The 20,057-nt window shown below is 42.0% G+C and overlaps 1 protein-coding gene across 11 annotated transcripts; it reads right to left on the bottom strand.

The window, feature by feature from the left end:
* Positions 1-228: 228 nt before the first annotated feature.
* Positions 229-13,642, bottom strand: LOC117903656 (troponin I). Of its 11 annotated transcripts, XM_034815966.1 has the most exons (10): positions 13,500-13,641; positions 10,983-11,018; positions 10,048-10,251; positions 9,665-9,793; positions 9,468-9,591; positions 4,464-4,564; positions 1,471-1,514; positions 1,251-1,392; positions 1,029-1,071; positions 229-543 (listed from the first exon to the last, which is right to left on the bottom strand). In XM_034815966.1, coding segments are annotated over exons 2-10 (804 nt in total). In that variant the 5' UTR covers positions 10,998-11,018; positions 13,500-13,641; the 3' UTR covers positions 229-541. The 11 variants fall into 11 exon arrangements, with proteins under 11 accessions (XP_034671857.1, XP_034671856.1, XP_034671855.1 ...); XM_034815965.1 differs by lacking the exons at positions 1,029-1,071; positions 4,464-4,564 and adding an exon at positions 7,798-7,898 and having other exon boundaries at positions 13,500-13,642; XM_034815964.1 differs by lacking the exons at positions 1,029-1,071; positions 4,464-4,564 and adding an exon at positions 5,706-5,806 and having other exon boundaries at positions 13,500-13,642.
* Positions 13,643-20,057: the final 6,415 nt, after the last annotated feature.

Below are 20,057 nucleotides of genomic sequence, written 5' to 3'. Positions count from 1 at the left end.
CATTAAAAAATATAATTTGTAAATAATGAAATATAATCCATAATTCAGCCATCAAAGTGTTCTGATGTTGGGCTGTTGCTCGAATCGATTGATCGAGCTGAATTATTTGATCTGTTTTGTTGTTTGGCTGTGAAGCAATTGAGTTTGATTTTGATTTGGATGTTGATGTTGATACTTTGCTGAATATTTAAATGAACTGACATTCAGTTTGACTGTGAGCTTGAGTTGGTTGGTTTTAGTTGTTGCTGTTTTGGTTTATTGACTTCATTCTGTTCATATTCATATGGCACACATATATATGGCGAGATATATACATGAATATATGTATTTAGATGTATATATATTTGTAGATATATATATTTAATAGAATTATATAAATTGTATTGCTTCAGAAAATTGTTGTATAATAATCTCAATTATTGTTTAGGGCGGGAGTCACGGGTCAGTGGACACTAGTGGACGTGTGGACACTTAAGCTTCGGCCTCAACCTCCTCCTTCACCTTGGCATCGCCGGGTTTGCCCTTGGACCAGTCGGGTTTCTTCTGCTCGTCCGCCAAGGATGTGCATGTGGATGATGATGGTGTAAAAAACGAGAAAAATACATTGGAATTAGTAAGAGAATCGCATGTGGTGGAGGCAAACAGGAAACAGTGGGTATGCTCGGTGGCGGGTGGCGGTTGGCGGTTGGAGGTGGACCAACAATTGTGCCGACACTAAACTACTTTGTGGTGTGTACAGTACATTCAAAAGGTGTCGTGTGTGATTGTGTGACTAAGCTAATGACTACAGACGGCTACAATCGGAGCAATTCACAGATACATAAAAGACAGATGTGTAAATACTACATTTACATCGGAGATCGGTGGTGTGTGCGGCAATAGATTGAGATTGAGATTGATATAGAGATAAAGATAAATACAAAGATAAAGACAGAGTGGGTTACAGTGCGGTACACTCAGGTGCTCAAGAAAAACGAACAAAATACGAGTACAGACAGGTGGAGCACACACACACTCAGAGTTCTTACACTTTTTGGCTTTTGTCAGCACAGCGGCATCTTTTATCTTTTTCTAAACGCAGATGGCAATGTGTGACATTTTTCGTAGTGGTTGGTGGTCGTGAAGAGAGATCGTGGCATATAGAAAGATTATAGATATCAGATGCGCCCCAGACCCAAAGATAGAACAAGAGAGAAAGAGAGAGAGAGAGAGAGAGAGACCCAATTGGGTGCTCTTCCCACAGAACTTACCTCCTTCTCTTCCTCCTCCAGTGTGAACTCCTTCTTCTTCACGACCTTAAGTTGGTTGCGGAAGTTGAACTCAGCGGCCTTCTTCTGCAGCTTGGCGAATTTGTTTTCGTATTTGGAGACCTTCTTCAGGGCTGGCTTGACGCTGAAATAATCGAAACGAATGATCGATTAGTCTTTGCTCGAACTCGAATCAGTTTCAGTTCGCGGCGGAAATACTTACAACTTGCCGCGAAGATCGTTAACTTGGGCATTGAGATCGTTGATCTGTATTTACGCGTTTGAAATGGGGAAGAGAAAAGTCTTTCGATTAGTACACTCGATCCACGCGATAGACACTGCTGTTTATCGGACACATAAATGCTACTGCTACGGGCGGGCAACTATCAAAATCAAAATGCTGGAAGTAGAAGTAGGTGGGGGAGCAGGCATGCACAGGAAACGGGTAATGCTGGTAGAACACTGGATGCTCACATAGACATAGGATGCGTACATAGATCATAATACTCTACCAAATACTATAGGAAATGCTTAGACTAGGGCGTGCTTTTTTTTTTTTTTTTTTTTTTTGAGTGAGAGAGTGCGAGCAAGCGAGCGAACGAGCGAGCGAGTCAGCGAGCCAGCGATTCGAGCCAAGTTCTATATTTTCTAATTCGCCTACTACTTGGGGAAGTTCTTATACATTTTTTTGTTGGCATGGAAGAGTGGTTCTGGTGCTGGTACTGGTACTATTACTGGTACTGGTTTGGTGGTTTTTTTAGGCATTGGCTTATGGCTTTTGGCTGTTGGCTTTTGGTGGTGGTGGTTGGTGGTGGGTGGACAAACGTTTGCTTTTCTTATGATCGAATTTTCTTTCGTAGATTGAACAGCATAACATCCAAATGTCGATTTCTTTTGCTTTTTTTAATGCTTTATTTGTAGTTTTATAGAGAGTATTGTTCGTTTATACATAAATATATACACACATATTGTACCACCATCGGTTAACAGTGATAGACAGAGACAGATAGCGAGAGAGAGAGAGAGTGTGTGTGATTGATTAAGAGACAGAGAGACACAGAGAGAGATATAGAGATTGGGAGAGTGTGAGAGACAATGGCTATATTGAGCGTAGAAGTTCGATCACCCTACACCTTAGTAACTGTAAAAAGTACGAGTGGATACACTGGAAACGGAAACGGTAAACCGCATTGTCATCTGCTGGATGGGGGCGGTGGTCTTTAACTGGGGGAGGGGCTGACTGGGCTGAGGTACTGCTGATCGTAACGCTATTTCCTAGGGGCAGCAAATGCATTCCATTGCCTTCCTTTTCACTGATTGTCTGTCGCTTGTTTTGTGTTGCTTTTGCTTTCTTTTCTTTTCTCTTTTTTGTTTTTTCTTTCGATTTGTTTGTTTCAGCTGCGCACGCTGGTTCTTGCTTTGCTTTCGCTTTTTGGACGTTTTTGGCAGGTTTTGTGTAACGGTAAACGGTAAATCGGTTATCGGTTATCGGTAATCGGTCACATTTAGTGGGCAAAACGGCTAGCATTAAGTAGTGGATCATTTCAAGAAGTAATCGACGCTTGGCTTTTATGCTCTTCAATTTTTTTGTTTTGATTTTCGTTTTTTTCTTTTCCATTTTTTTCCTTCTCTTTTCGCTTATTTAATTCTTGGCTTACGCAGAGATAGAAAGTGATACAGAGAGCGAGATAGACACAGAGATAGAGATAGAGATAGAGAGAGACAACGTGTGAGTGATAATGGGAGTAATTTACACAGAAACACTATTTACAATGAAGTGCGGCTGGTTGGATGGTTCGGAAGAGGGTACAGGTACAGGTACAGGTACAGGCTCAGGTACAGGTACAGGACTGGGCTGGGCTGGGCTGAAGGACTGGGCGGATGTGGGAGGATATATTCGGTTGAGGTTCTATTTTTTATTTGTTGTATTTTTTTGTTTGGTTTTCTTGTGTTGCTGCTGCATGCAAAATGTCGCCTACTATGAGTGCGCGTGCGCGTGCGTACACGTGCGTGGTTCCATTGTACAATGCGTGCGTTTTACGTGTGAAGAAAGAGAGTGCGTGTGTGACTGTTAACTGTAAACTGTGTAACTGTAACTGTAACTGTGGTGCGGTGTGTAGTTTGTGTCTGTGTGTGTTTGCTTGTGGGTGTGGCCTGCCCCCAAGAGCGGCCCAACGGACACAAAACGGACTAAGGTGCAAGTAATGACAGTAATAACGAGCGCGTCGACAGCGACACAAACAAATTTGTTATTTAAAAAAAAAAAAAAGAAAGAAAGAGAAAAAAACACACACACAAAACAAATTTCACAAATTGTGCAACAAATTAGTTATCTTGCTGTTGTTGTTGTTGTTGTTGTGCAATTTACTAAGGCTTAAACTGATTGACTGACTGACTGACTGTTTGATTAATTGATTGATTGAGGTGTGGTGTGGCTGATGAGGATTGCCCGATAGATAGATACATAGAGCGATAGAGAGAGAGTGAGAGACAGCAGGTGACTGCTACTTTATATATATGTGCGTGTGTGTGTGTTGTGGGTGCTAGGGAAATGGCGGTTGAAGCATAACCTCACTCTATGGTCAGAAATGGCCACACTGGACTGGTCCTGGACCTGGACTGCAACTGAGATTGGCCACACTGCTCACGTAAGGACGTTATTCAATCGATGGCAATCATCATTCAATCCTTGTTCTCAGCACTCACCTTTCGGCTAATTGTGTGCTTGCCGAATCGAACAAAGGAGTACTTGGTGCGGATAAATGGACACGAAAGCACACATGGGCACGCACAGAGAGACAGAGATACAGAGAGACAGAGAGATAAAGAGATAGAGAGACAGAGAGTGTGTTTGTGGAACAGTCAAGTATAACTAACAGATACAAACTAAGAGATTTATTTGATATACATATTTTGATGCGCATTCAACAAGTAAGAAAGAAACAACGGAACTGAACGGAAACGGAAACGGAAACGAACATGATACTAGATAGAACTCAAGATTAGATTAGGTAATTGATATTGATATTGATTTTGATTTAATTGATTTTTGTTGCATGTTGCATTCTGTCTGGAGTGATTGAATTGTTTTGTTTGTTGGTTGGTTTGGTTGGTTGGTTGGTTCTTTTGTATTCAGAGTTTTTTTGACATTGATTGATTGATTGAGAACAAATTGAAATATTGAAACTGTAATTGAAATTGAAATTGGTGCAGTACCTCCCAGTCTTTTTTCCTGACTTCGTATTCCAGATCCCATTTCTGGCCTTCACAAATATACATACGCTCGTAATACTCTTCGCAAATCTCTTGCAATTCGCCTGCAAAATATTGTATTTTTCGGAATTTGGTTTGGTTTGATTTTGGTTTTGGTTTTGTTTTTTGGTTGTAATCAAATTCAAATTCTTATTCTTATCGGCTTGTCATTTCGACAGATTGGCTTTCAAAATTCTAAATCTAAGTACATAATGCTAAAAGTAATTATGATTGCATTTATTGTTTATAGAGTTTTATTTTGGTTTATCGCAATTGTTCGTTGCTTATCGATATTTAATCGTTTTGTTGTTTTGCAGCTGCATTAGATGTTATGTGTTCGATGAGTTTTCTTTCTTCGATTGGACTTGGTTTTGGTTTTGATTGGATTTGGTTTCGATTTTCCTGATTCTATTCTGATTGAAGATTGCAGATTGGAGATTGGAGATTGCGGATAGGAGAGAGTCGCAACTCTGGTGCGCAGTCGCAACGGAACGAGCGGAATGGAACTGAGCGGAGCGGAAGAGAGCGTTACTTGATTGGGTTCGCGTCTGTTTTTGTTTTTTTCGTTTTGGTTTAGTTCAAAATGGACAATTAATTGAAATTTCACCTCAAAATTGTTCCTAATTCGCTTCAATTCGGCGATGCCGAAGACTTGGCTTTTGGGGATTTGGGGCTTTGGGGCGGTAAGGGGAGACAGTTTCCAGAACGCAACGGGCAATGGGCCTTGGGCATTTGATGTACAACGAGTATATACACATTATTACTTGGCGCAGGGGCCAGGGTGGGTTTTGGAAAGTATCTCCCATTCCGAACTGTTTGAAGCACGCGCCGATTCGAGAAGATCTCTCTCTTAAAATTGGTTCTGTAGTTTAGCGCAGTTAAAACAATATCAAAATTAGGTAAAAGAAAAGAAGTATCGCAGTAGAAAGAACTAAAAATATGATTAGGAAATATTTAGAAATGAAATCAAGTAATTAAATATCAAGGGCATAATTGTAAAGTAAAAAAATTATGATTAATAATCGATTTATATATAAAAATATCTTATATTTTGGTTTTTGCTTGATAAGAAAAAGTAAGAAAAAAACATTCGATTTTGGTTTTCATTTTTTGTTTTCGATTTTTTTTTTTAAGTATTCGTTTGGTATAACTTTTTTTATAGTTTGGGTGCATGGCAAAATTTTGTAAATCTTTTGGGGAATTTACCTCTTGGGCCTTGACTTTCTGCACGTGTTCTAAATCAAACTTATCGCCCTCCAATGCGTAAAGGCGTTGCCAATATTGTTTGCATATTGTTTGCAGTTCGGCTGCGGTAAACGGTAACGGTAACGGTTACGGTAACGGTAGTACGGTAACGGTAGCGGTTACGGGTAAGCGGTAACGTTTGCGGTAAACGGTCGAATCGACGTTTACGTCAAGCGTAACGCATTGAGAATTTTACGTTACGACAAATGTTCGTGTACGTGTACGAGTGTGCGTGTGTCGTTGAGGTTGTGTGTGTGCGAGAGCGTGTGCGTGGGTGGTGTGTAAGGTACGAATCAAAGAAAGAGAGATAGAGATAGATATATAGAGATAGAGTGAAAGATTTAAGAGAGAGAAATGGGTAGTGTTGGGGTGTTTTGTTGTGTCGGAGAAAGAGAGGTGTGGAGCGACAGAGAGAGAAGAGGAGTGACGTTGAGATAGAAGTGAAGACAGTGACAGATATAGATATAGATAAAGATAAAAAGAGATAGAGATAGAGTTAGATAGATAGCGACAGGGATAGATAGAAATAGAGAGAGAGAGATAGAGACGACGACAACGACGCATTTAATTGTTTGATTTGGATTGTTCGTTCGTTTGTTTTTTCGTTTGATCGTTTGATTGATTGATTGATTGTTTGATTGGCGCGTTTCGAGAAAAAGAAGGATTAGATTAAGATTTGATTAATATAAAAGTAAAGTTACAACTGGATCTTTATCACCTATGTAAATATGTACTATATGTGAGAGACGATCGTATTGGTTGGTATTTTAGGTAATTTTTCTTTCTTTGCTTTTGGTACCTTTTTGATGGTATTTTGTACCACGTGAAGTGTCTGGTATCTGTATCGGTGTCTGTATATATATGCATCTGTGGCTGTGTCTGTGCTGTGTCTATGGCTGTGTCTGTGACTGTTTCTGTTGCTGTGTGTCGTTGTTGGTGCTTGCGAGGGCTGTGGTGCTGGTGCTTGTAGCTTGGTGCGTGACTGTACTCTTTGGATGACTGTACTTAGACCCAAAGCCTGTGCTCTGGTCACACTAATAATGACCCCTTACATTATTTGTTTCGTTTCTCTTTATCACCGCATTCATCGTTACATTTGTATGGGTTTCTATTTTGTTTTCTATGTTTTAGTTTTAGTATAAGCTTTTGTTCATCAAAAATCACAAAAATTGCATTAAAAATATCGAATGTATTGATTGCTACGATACAAAAGCCAAAAAACTCGGTAGCCACAAAAAAAAGCTATAGCTGTAGGCTAAGTAAAAAAGCCGCAAAAAGCAAAAAATCCAATCAAATACAGTGACATCAAAAATAGTTATCGTCAGCATTTGTATTGCACTCGGCATTACTCGGATAGGGATTGCGATTGGGGGTTAGTAACTGTACTCTCAAAAGGCGGTGGAGTTACTTTCGACCCGCTTGGAGCGGATCTGATAGGTGGGTAGCTTCTTCTGGTTAGGGGTTAGAGGTTAGCGGCAGCGACTAGGGCCTCTACTTTCTAGATACTTTGGGTTTTTAGGAGTGTGAGGGATGGATGAGACGCCCACCACTTGAGCGGGCACTGGTGGGAGTGCGCAAACATGTCGAATGTGGGGGTCCTGTTTGCACAGCTCTCTCCATAAAAAGACAAAAAAAAATAGTCACAAAAAAACAGACGACTACTTTTGGGGTTAACTACGGTTTTTGGCCAACTACTACAATGTGCAATGTGCTGCAGAGTATTGCTTTTTTTTAGGTTTTGTTGTCCGCCGGACAACAGTCTGACACACACACACACACTTATGGTGGATCAGGCACGCCGCCAGGCCTGGCCTTCTGGGCCACAAATATTTGCATATATCTTTTGGGCTGAAACGGGTTTTCGGTGCGGCTGTGGCTGTAGCTGTGGCTATGGCCAAGAAACTATCAAACAGTAAAGAGTTATCGACAAGTTCTACAAGATAATGAAGATACATAAATAGAGAGAGAGAAAGAGAGCGAGTGCAACGCAACACTCGACTCGAAGCTTTGTTGGTCGGATAGATATGTGATATTGGAAACTGGAACTGCTTGCCTCAAAGTCCTTTCTGGCTACCTCGTACTCGAGATCGAATTTCTCAGATTCCAATTTCAGTATCTTAGTGTGATAGTCGTGACAGACTTTCTGAATGGTATCTGCGGAACGAAGTTGGGTTATATGTATGTAAATCTTATAGATTGCAACTTTGGCTGTGTGTTCGAGGATATATATATGTATATATGTGTATATAGATTGGTGTGTGGGTGTATTTATGGGAACGAGTGTTTTCGTGTGTAGTTGTGTGTGAGATCTCCGCTGTGTGGAAAGAACCTATTTGATATGGTGCTCTGGCACTTGAACCTGATAAAGAATCAAAGTATCGATCGATGGATCGCTTCGATAACTGTGGGAAAAGTGACAGATATATCTGGCCCTAGATCTACATTAATCGGGTGAGTAGTAGTGGTGTTTCTGTACAGTTTTTGGTGCGTTAGGAGTATAGATCATAGGGCGGGCACTCACTCTCCGCAAAAACATCGTGTGTATAGTACAGAGTGAGAGAGTGAGAGAGGGAGATAAAGAGAGAATAGAGAGAGAGATAGCGTTTAGATGCAGAGAGATAGAGAGATAGCTAACAGAAGGTGTTTATTGTTGTTGTTGTTGTTGTTAAAAGTTAAAAAGTTGTAGACTTTTGATTTTGATTTTGACGCTTGTTTTTTGTTTTTGTTTTTGTTTTGGCTTCGTGTTGGATAGGATACGATTTTTAGTTGCAGTTTGCATATATAGAGCATATATAGAAGAGAGATATATAGTAGAATATATAGCGTATATATGTAGCATATATGTATGGCATATATTTAGCTTGTGGTTGTGTGTGTACCTCAACATCCTTGCGCTTAACAACATACTCAAGATCATATTTCTGGTCCTCCAATTTATTAATCCTGTCATAGTGTTGCTTGATCAGAGTTTTCAGTGTGTCTGTGTCGATCACAGAAGATCACATCACAGAATGGTTGGGAGTTGGTTGGTGTTGGTGTTGGTTTTTTGTTTTGTTTTTGTGGGATGTTTGTGTGGGTGTTTGGTGTTTTGGTGTTGGTGTGTGGGTGTATGGATACAGATAGATATTTCGGGGGGTACGGCAAAAGAGAGATAAAGAGAGACATATTTAGATAGTTATTTATAGATAGATTCGTTTCGATTCGATTCGATTCGTTTTGATTCTTCATTCGAAATTGCTTCTTCCACTATTTGTTTCTTGTTGCTTTTTTTTGTTTGGCTCCTGCAGTTTATGTATGCACAATCGTGTAAATGTGTGCGTGTGTAGGTGTTTATGCAGTGTGCACGTGTCTCTGTATGGCTGTATGGATGTAGTTCATGTAGTACATGTGTGGGTGTGCGTACGTGACAGATGACACTTTTTGTTCAACTTTCAATTATCGATTTCTGTTTATGCCTCTGGGCACACAGATTTGCGACGGTACATATGTCGCCAATCTGTGTGGACCCTGGTTATTGATTGATTCGCTTTATATTCGTCATTCATTAATACTTTTAGGGGAATTTGTCTAGCGTGAGGGGAGCTGCAGGGAAACCCACTGTGCTCCGATTTGATCTGACATATTTATGTGTGGGGTTTCCTTGCACCTCCCCACCGAACTGAAGGGTATTCTTGGGACGCGCTCTACGGTTTGGACCACTGCACTGTGGACCGGGGAACTCACCTTCACTGGCATCACTGAGATTCCTGGGACTGCCGCAACGTTCTTCAATGATGCGTCTACGTTCAGCCGCTTTGCGTTCCTGTTCTTTCTTCAATTCCTCAGCGGCTTTCTTACGCAGCAGCAACTGTAGGGGGGGAGGAGAGCATTGAACAGGGATTAGGAATCATCACAATGGATCATTGTGGGCCAGAACTTACCCTGAGTTTCTTCTTCCTTTCTGGGGTCATGAAACCCTTCTTGGCCTTCTTGGCCTTGGAGGCTTCCTCCATGCGCTTGCGCACCTCAGCACGCTTGCGCTCGATCTCAGCCTGTTTAGCCTTCTTAGCCTGCAAACAAACACCCAGAGAAAAACACAGTCGACCATCGTCAGTAAGACCGTTAAACATATACCGGGGACAGCGGGATCAGCTTCAGTTCCAGCCCTGTATGGTGGCCGGAACGTGGCCGAATCCCCTATCCGGATCAAACACCACACAACACGGCACACAGCACTCTTCATGGCGGGGACTCATCATGGGACGTGAACGTGGACATGGACGCGGGACGTTGAGGTAACGTGGACACACGTACACAAGTGTACCTCCTCGGCCTTCACTTTCGGATCGTTGGGATCCTTGGGCGGGCCGGCGGGCGCGGCCGCAGCTGCCGGCGCCTTTCCATTAGCCGCTGGCGCCTTTCCATTAGCCGCTGGCGCCTTTCCATTGGCAGCCGGCGCGGCCGGCTTAGCTGCAGCCGCAGCCGGAGCAGCCGCAGCTGGTGCAGCAGCGGGAGCAGCTGCCTTTTTCTGCAAAAACAAAACAAAGAACAGAATCTTTAGTTTGGATCTCGTATGGGGAGATTTGGTTTATGCGTGCGAAGATTGCAGAGAGTGAGCGATGATCACACTCGTGTAAACAACATACTAAATGGTCAACAATTTGATGTCAGTGAGTACACACCTCACTGTATTGTATTCACACTTTCGCTGCACTTTTTGCAATTGTTTCTCACACATAAACGAACGTTTTTTGCACAGCTACAAGCAAGGACATAGACAAAGACAAAGACAGAGACAGACACACACACACTAACGATAACATAAATCGATTCGATAGTTATCAGTTAACAGTGCTGACTGCTGCTCCTCGGTCAGAGTGGGGACTTGACGGGCGGGGCTAAGGCAAAGGCAGGAGAAGGCTCAGCGATCCTGTGGGTAAGCAAGAGAAAGCATTTTTGTGGTCTGTGGTCACGAGGCACTTGGCTAAGATTAGCTGGGCAAGAGCGGGGCTGGGCTAGAGGGTGGAGAGGTTATGCTTACCACAGTTATCCTCAGGTCCCCGGCGGTTTCAGTCCCGTCCAAGCCAGTGCCAATCCGCAGTCCGAGTCCCCATCCAGGCGGCGTGGGGAAAAGCCCATTGTGTTTTTTTTTTGTTCACATCGAAAGTGTACTGCAGAAGAAGGCCAAAGGTTAGTCGCGGGTCACTGGGTCACACGCATTGTTGGATGTTCACCACATCCTCACGATACTCACCTCACCTCATCATCAGCCATTTTGATTTGTGTTTTTAGTTACTGCAAAATAAATAAAGAGAACAGAACGAGACGTGAGCTCAAGGAACTGGAACTGGAAATGCGATTGGAAATGGGAATGGTCTCTGACATCATTTCGATTGTCTTATATATGTATCCACCGTTGTAGATATAAACAGAGTTGCATATAGATACACATATTAGTCTATATGTATGTGTGCGTGTGCATGTATATGTATGTCTGGCATCTGTTCCATAAATCCATTCGAATCGCCCACACAAACGCACACACTCTCTCTCGTACGATCTCCTATCGGGGCCACAGTGCGTATGCGCAATGCATATATACAGCTGCGCGGCGTATTACGTATACGCAGCATTGGCCCATGCCGTATATGGGGGGCACTGCCACAACACTCGCTCTCTCACTCGCTCCCTCTCCCTGTCTGTGGTATTTACTTTGGCGTGGGCGCCTGCCTCTCTGTCTCTCTCTCTATCCGATATCCGATTTCATTAGAGAAGTGCAGAGAGGCACTTGGCAGACAGAAGAGCGACCCAGTCCCAAGGTTCACACACTGACGATATTCCTTGTGTAGTTAACCCAGCCAGCTGATCATATTATGTGAACTTATTAATCATTTTATAGGCAAGAATTATAGAGAAAACTATTCGATGGTCTTGTAAGATGAATCATAAAGATAAAGCTAAATAGCATGGATGATTCGTAGAACTCTTCCCGCTGTTTAACTCCACATCAACCGGTGTTTGCATGATCATTTTGAGCTGAATATAAGCTTTGATCAATAACTTGGTTACTTTAAGGAATAATTCCAATGAAAGAAAACTTTATAGGGGTCTTGTAAGTTCGCTTTGTAGACCTTTTGTACAAATATCAATGCAAAAACATCCACAACAGTGTGCATATATTATATATTCAATCATATTTTTCTGAAGATCACTAGACAGATTAGTTATTAAAAAAATACTACAAGAATTTCGAACTTGAAAAAGTTCATCTGACGGTACATTGGTGGGCGAACTCTTTTGGGGAGTTTTCAAACCCTCAAAGCCATTTTTCAATGGGTGAAGCACAGCACATAAATGTATTGTGTGCCATTATTATTGCCAGACAGCTATTTCCAAACCATATTGCTATAGAGCGCTCGGGCAAAAGTCCCAGAGCTGGGCATAAATATAGACCAAAAAACATTTCGATTTGTCTTTTGGGAAGACACCTTTTCGGCGAAGGTAAAAGACGCGAACAATCCCCGACAATGTCGACCTTCGGGCACAAACACACACACACAGACCAAGAAGGGGTCGGGTGGGGTGTGGGGGGAAAATCTAAGCAGAGTTGTGATCTCCATTTGGCACAGATCGAGCGAGTGAGCCAGCGAGCGAGGAAGAGGAATGGATGGATGGATTCTATTGTGTGCTGTGTCTCTGGGATTTAAAAATAAACCTGTTGATAGATACACGAATGGGGAATCGAGAAATATGGCAGCTATTTATGATCGCTATGCTATTTTGTTTATGTGTACGGAAAATTTCGGGGGAAATCGTTTACGTGTTGGGCGATGTAGAAAATGGAACTACAACAAAAAATTCATTTTAATATCCAATAATCGTGCGGAGAGTGGTACGTATTTATCCAGAGCTTTTTATAGCTATATAGAAAAATATCTACATATCTATTTGGGCACAGATCGTGCATTTGTTTATGTGTGTGTGTGTGTGTGTGTGTGTGTGTGTGTGTGTTTGAGTGTGTGTATTTTTGGTTCTCTCCCTCTGGCATTCAGCTTTTCTCTCGCTTGATTTTTCTATTCTATTTTGAGGCACTTTTGCCACAGCATTTGGTTCTTTCGAAACGAAATGTATATTGTATCCGCTGTGGGATACATTTTTAGCACACACACACACACATACACATACACACTCACGCACAAATACGCATACACAATTCACCTTCTTACATAATAAGAGAGCGAAGGAGAGAAAAAAATGTGGAAAAAAAACAATAAAGAAAAAGTGCTTAAATGTCATAAAAAAAAAGAATGTTTTAACTCTCTTTCAATCGGTTCAATCCATATTCAACCGGCAAACGACACACTTTCGAAACGACACTTGAAAAAATTATCAAAAAAATAGTATGGCCAGGAATGGGGAACGGTGGGTGGTGGAGGGGTTATAGGGATTATAGGATTATAGTCACACGCACGAATTGACTATTGGGTTCGAATCGGTACTCGGGGGGAAGGGGGAGGTTCCTTTTTGGCGCAGGAGTCGCACACAATTCGATCGGTTCGTTCGGTTCATTGTTTTCTGTTTTTGTTCTTTTTTTCTTGTTAATTTTTTTGAAGATTTAAGATTGGTTCTTGGATTGTATCTCGTTGATATTTATTGTTGGTTTATTGTTTGCATGTTGCATGTTGCATGTTGCTGCTGCTGCGGCTGCTGTTTTTACATTTTTCTTTTGTATTTTTATACTTTTACTGCTGTTGCTGCTGCTGCTGCGGCACTCACCTTCAAGGAATTAGAAAAAAAAGAAAAAAAATTTGAGCTGTGCTGTCGATCACACGAATCGGATGATACTGAACGACACAAAAGACTGAACGGTCCGACGATCCACGGCAGACTATATTCTAGCGGACAGCCGTTCAACGGATACAGATACTATTCGGACCCGTTCCGAAAGTTTACTTTTGCACTCACACTCGCATCGAGAGAGAGCGAGAGAGCGATGCGATGCGATGCGATGGGATGCGATGTGTGCCGCCCACCTGCCCGTCCTTCGCACACTCGCACACAACGCACACATGGCAGGGAGGGGAGTGGGGTTATTGGACGAGGCACTGTGGCCATGTATCTGGGCATGAGGCCTAAAAATAGATGCCTCTGGCAACCCAAAAATCGAAATGGATACCGAAAACTGTTCACTGTTCGCCATTCGGCTCTGCAACGATCTCTTCCGATCCATTCCGAACCGAACCCGCACCCCCCCCACCCGACTGCAACCCTCCCCCAAACACTCTTGGAGAACATCTGTATATGTGTGTGTGCGTGCGTGTGTGTGTGCTGTTGCTTCTGCTGCTGCTTCTGGTGTAAACGGAGCCGCTTGGAATTCAATGCAATGGATAAAAATAAGTTGTGCTCCAGTTGAGAGCAATAGCAGCACACGAGAGTGGGCCAGGCCATGCCATGACAGCCATGAGACGGAGTGCAGTCAGAGCAAAGCCTTACCAAATCCCGATAGATTTGTTATACATAGATGCCATACCAGTGAGCCAGGAGCCCAAGAACATAAAGATAAAGCAAACAGCCTGCAAATGCAGATGCTTCTCCGGATAGGTCTGGCTTTGTCATGGAAGAAATCTATTGGGAACACCTGGTAGAATATAAATAGAAAATAGGAACCTCAGCTAAAGCTGAGATTAATTGAAAAGCTTCATTGATGAAGGTGAATCTAAGAGCTTGTCCATGGAAGAGTTCTCTGAAACACCAACAAAGTTGTGCTCCAAATAAATCAAAAAAAATTAGAACGCTTTCCCATATTCCAATGTTTGTTGGTAGTTCATGAACTCTCCTTAAAAGCTTTAAGGCTGCAGAGCCTCTTGTTAAACGTAAGCGGAATCCCTTCAATCCCATCAATGCCAGCCAGCTCTTGGAAGCCCTCTTAAAATGTTTGCTCTGAAAATATTAAATGAAAGCCAGCAATTGTCGAAAGTATCTTAATAGAAGACCTCTGGCATTTCTTGCAGTTCGTATTTTAAGTCCAATCTCAGTTTGATTCCTCACTACCAATGCCAGCCACAGGAATGGAATCTCCTTTCCCCTACTTTCCCCACTTCAATGGGAAGCCATGGATGCCTGATTAATTGGAATGGCCTTGATTGATACATTTTGTGGCTGAACTTGGTTCAAGGGCAGCCAGACACGAGATGCAATCCGCTTGCAATGATTTTTGAGTGGCAGAATCGACCAGCAGAGTTTAGTATGTGGCCGGATATACTGCAGCCGGATCTGGCTCTCTCTCTCTACCTCCTTCCCTCCCTCCCTCTCTCCTACAGGCTGGCTGTCTAAAAATCTTACCACATATTTAATGGAATTTCATTTAGTTGCCAACTGTCAAGTGCGGCGTACCTTGATTAAAACGGACACAGTCCCGGCGGAGACCGAACATTAGCTAATGGGAAAAAAGGATGCTGGACTTTTCCTTTGACACGCGTCAAAGGGCAAACCAAAGTTACGAAGTTGCACTTAATTGCCTTTGGTTTTCGTTTGACCTTGATCAGGGGCAGTGCAGTGAAGTATTTTTGGACATTTCCTGCCTGTCTGTGGGCGGTAAACTTGATCTTGGAAATTAAAATCAATATCCATTAAGGCTAGGCTCTGGCCCTCTCTAAGATGTCTTTCAAATCAGCTAACCATGCCAATCAAAGCCAAAATTTGACAATGGAAGTGTGGATGCCGAAAAATAGGGGCAACATTTTGTCACATATGTCGCTTTGACTCTGATATAAATGTAAAGGCTAGCCCAGTTTAAATTGCGAGCTAAACTCACATTTAATAGCAGCCAATAATCTGTCAAATGGCATTAATTCTGTCAGTCCCTGCGTGTTCGTTGATGCATTGCATTGGCTTCTAGCTCAGCGGATTACACGATTATATTATTCTCATGCAATGAGTTTAACAAATACTTTGATATCTTTCCACTCAATAATGATGTGCTTCCGCAGGTACAAGTATGTGTCTGTACATATTTATGTAAGTACCCACAGCTGTGTGACTGTTGGCATGTTTAATCATATAAAGCCGAAAGTGTGTGGCAATAAGGATAACCTTTTATGCATTCTTAATTTATAAATTTTTCATTTATAAAATAATTTCTAGCAATTAATTGAAACGGATCCTTCTGCCGAGTTCAATATGAATGATTTCTGGTCAAAATTATGCTGCAACGCTGCATTGAGAGATGCTGAATAATCCCTAATTGATTTCATTAGTTTTAGTTTTAGTATTCTACGAACTGAAAGTGTATATGTAGATTTCGGTGAATTTTATATGTTTCCGCCTGCTAAAATAATATCAAATTATGTGTCCATCTTAATTATGAATGAACACACATATTTTTGTTATATTTTGCTTTCAGATATTTGCGCGTGTTCGATGATGCATGATTTGACTCTATTCAGAATTAACTTGAATATGTAATGCATTTTTTCTACACGAGCACCTGATAATTGAATGCACCCCCACGGAGAGACTTTTAACATTTGCAAATTAATTGAAGCGAAAAATGCGCTCCAGGGATAAGTGTAGCCGCAAATGCGAGGGAGGAAGGTAATGTTTGCAATGGTTCAAGGTTCTTTTTCAAACAACAACCACCCATTATGCCACCCATGACATATTAACAGCAGATGATTCCCAAAGTCTCAGAATATTCCATCCATAAAACTACATATACGAGTATTTATGCTCGCTCTGCTTGTTAATATCAATGTTTGGGCAGAATTACTTTTGGATCTACTGGCACAATCTAAATATATTGCGTGTATATATGGAATGTAGATACATACATCTGTACATATGTATGTGTGTACATATGTACGATCGCGTGCATGTGTATATTTATTCTATATATATTAATGCCAAACTAAATACACATTTTCGGATGACGCTGCAGCATGTCTACTTGCAACGTTTGTTGAAAGTAAATTTTTAAATTGTTCAACCAAGAAAAATCTCTGCTCGGGCAGAGGTACGAATAAAATGTTTCGATCACGAAGCTTTTTTTCTATTTCTATACATACAAAAATTCATACATACATATGTACAGCTACATATGCATATACATATGTGTTTTGTGTGGGTGTGCATAGAACATACAAAACATATGAGGACTATTCTCGTACATAGAAAATAAATAGAAATATACATACATGCGATTATGTATGCACATATGTATGTATGTATGTATGTATGTATGTATGTATGTATGTATACGTATATTCTGTTTCGAAAACAGCAAAACAATCTATTGGTGTGGAAAGTGTGTTGTGCAGAGTTCTTATTTTGTGTTGAGTTTACTGGTGTAGATTCGACTGGTGAAGCCTGTTGTTGGTGTAACTATAAATCGAATTATTGAAGCTATTGTTGGTGTAACTATAGTTATAATTGCTGATGCCAATTGTTGGTGTAACTATAAATCTAGTTGGTGAAGCTATTGTTGGTGTAATTATAGTTATAATTTGAGATGCCTATTGTTGGTGTAACTATAATTATAATTGTTGAAGCTATTGCTGGTGTTACTATAAATAATTATGATTGGTGAAACAATTCTCGTTCCAGCTTGGACTTTTTTAAAGTTTTGTTTGCTATAGTTTATATTGTTTTAAATTTTATTGGTGCAGTTTTTGCCGCTGGTGTTGTTGTTAAACCAGCTTTAAGGTTTTTGCAGTGTTTGCTTTTGTAATTATGTTTGGTGCAGCTTCTGTCTGTGGTTTGTTGGTGTAGCAACAATTGGAAGAATGACTAGTGAAGCTAGTGTTGGTATTGGTGTTGCTCTACCTTTCTATGGTGTAGTTTTTCTGTAGCTTATTTGTAGAGTTTTGTTGAAATCACTCTGTTTGGTGTACTTTTTGTTGTATTTCTTTCTGTGTTGTTGTTGCTGCGGTTGCAGTTATTGTTGTACGTTTTCATTTTGCTGTTGTATCTCTCATTTTGCTGTTGTTGTACTCTAGACATGAATTTCGAAATGTTTTCTCGATGATTTCTCTTTGACTTGATTCTGTTTTTCTTCATTTAAATATAGACCATGCTGTTTCATGGCTGTGGAGGGGGCGACAGGGGGCCATGGCTAGAGTCGGGTGTACGGGACAAGGGGCATGGTGGGCCCCGCACAAATGAGAGAAGGAAATGCTTTTGTTTTGTAGGGAACTTGATCAGTTCGTCTATGTCTGGATGAAATCTATTTTCGCATTCATTCTCGTTCAAAAGCATTTTAAACAATTTTGCAGTGCCGCCCCTCATATCCTCACAGCCAGCACCACCCACTGCCACACACCCACACACCCACACCCCCAACCCACTGTCCCTCACTCTTTATCCAATTTTGTTGAAATTTATGAATTTAGAAAATGTTTTTCTTTAAACGAACGATAGACTTTTCGTGTGTGTTTAAAAACATCATTTGCTTTTATTTTTGGCCTTTGCCAAACAGGAAACATTATCAGGGAGAGGAAGGTAAGTAGGAGGGTTTTCATTTGAGAACCGAACCAAGCAGGCCTTTGAGATATCTAAGGTTGAAGCTTAAAGGCAAACCATCGATGGGCGGATGGACGGATGGATGGATGGTCAGACACACACACACACACACACACACACACACACACACACACGCGATGTGAGTGCGTCAAAGCCAAACAAACGTCATAAGCTCCCAGACAACGCCCGCAATCGCCACACACCCCATGCGACCCCTACCCTCCGGACACTTCCAGCTGCATCTGCCCCATCCGGCCCCCTTGCCTACCTTTTCATCCCTTTCTCACCGTTTTGGCGCTGCTTTTGGCCTTGTAATACTCGCATTCGGTCTACCTGACAACTATTTGTCGCTGCTGTCGTCGTCGTCGTCGTTGTAGTCGCCCATCGTCGTCGTCGTCGTCGTCGTCGTCGTTGGTGTGGACTTTGGTGTATTGGTTGACCCATTTAGGGTTTATATATATACTTATATGCCCATACATACAGTATGGGGTACACATGCATTATATATGCACTCGTGCTAGCACTCGCACTCGCACTTGTACAGTGGAAGTTGGCTGAATTTCAAACGCGTTGAGGCGCCTGCAAATTATTCAGAGATAGTTGAAGGGCTTCCGTGGCGGGAAGTGGGATATACAAATTTATTAATGCGCTTGGGATTGCCCCTTATGTTGCCTGCTATCAATCATTAGAGACTTGGATCGGGCCTTAATATCCATTTTTGGGGAGCAACTTCCCTCTGCCTATCTATGGGTCTTTGTACTAAACGATTGCACTTGCACTTAAAATAGAATAGTATTTATTGCAATTTTATCTAACGGTTCCATTATTAGAAAGTATCTACAAATATGTATCTATATCTGTATCGGTGTGTGTACGCCTTTTAGCCATGGATTATTCTGCGCCTTTCATGGACATAACCTGCAAACATTACCAATTTGAATCTACACTCAAATGTGTCTTTGTATCTCTCGGAATTCTTATATTGGTAGCTCTTCAAGTTCCCTTATTGGAAGTCCCAACATTTTTGCAAAGCATTTTCTACTTACAAAATTGCATATCCCTTCCATCCTACGATTATCCTCGCTATTTTGATGACGTCTTGCCACACACACACACGCACTGACTCACCGACGCAGCCACATGCATCTGCATACACACACACACACACACACAGATACAGATGCAGTGCAAGTATTTGCACTAGTTTTCAGCAGTGACGTCATCGCTCCCACAGTTTCCCACGTCATCAGCTGCATCAGACGCTGCAGAAGAGGCAGGCAGCGAGGTCAGGCCATGCAACATGCAACATGATGCTGGAATCTATGTGCATATGCACGCCCGTATACGAATGGAATGGTAAATGGCGCCTAATTGATAGATGGTCCAATAAACTGAGGTCAGTCAGGGCACAGTGCCCCAATCCTCCACCACGCCACCAGTCCAGTCCCGTACCGTCCCGTCCCTGCCCAGCCTCTCCCATCTTCTATTCCGGGGCTGTACGTCATTGGTCTTCATTAGCCAGAACCCTTCTGCCTTCTGCCTCCGGCGTCCATCTGCATCTCCACCAGCAACCCAGCAAGGACATGCACGAGAACGTGAGGACGGGAATGGGTATGGGGCTGGGTACAATATGGGAGGGATGACAGGGGCACAGCGTTGACGTTTGCCACGGCCTCCCAGAGGCAAGACCCAGACCCCATTCCAGTCGCCTTAGCACGCCTTGAAAATGCTGCAGTTTTGTGAATGAAATTCTTCAGCGTCATCAATGAGTCTGCCGCCGGGCATGAGTTGGACAAGGATTTGATTGCAATCGAATCC

Source organism: Drosophila subobscura, chromosome A (genome assembly GCF_008121235.1).
Source record: "Drosophila subobscura isolate 14011-0131.10 chromosome A, UCBerk_Dsub_1.0, whole genome shotgun sequence".
In the NCBI taxonomy this organism is placed as follows: Eukaryota; Metazoa; Arthropoda; class Insecta; order Diptera; family Drosophilidae; genus Drosophila; species Drosophila subobscura.
This window is presented reverse-complemented; position numbering and strand designations above follow the sequence as displayed.

What these genes read in the sequence shown, in the direction of transcription:
- LOC117903656 (XM_034815965.1), bottom strand. An exon ending in CGAAAGTGAAGGCCGAGGAG is followed by an intron (nt 9,794 to 10,047) that starts GTACACTTGTGT and finishes GTTTGTTTGCAG; the next exon opens with GCTAAGAAGGCTAAACAGGC. An exon ending in TAGCCAGAAAGGACTTTGAG is followed by an intron (nt 1,515 to 7,797) that starts GCAAGCAGTTCC and finishes GCGTAAATACAG; the next exon opens with ATCAACGATCTCAATGCCCA.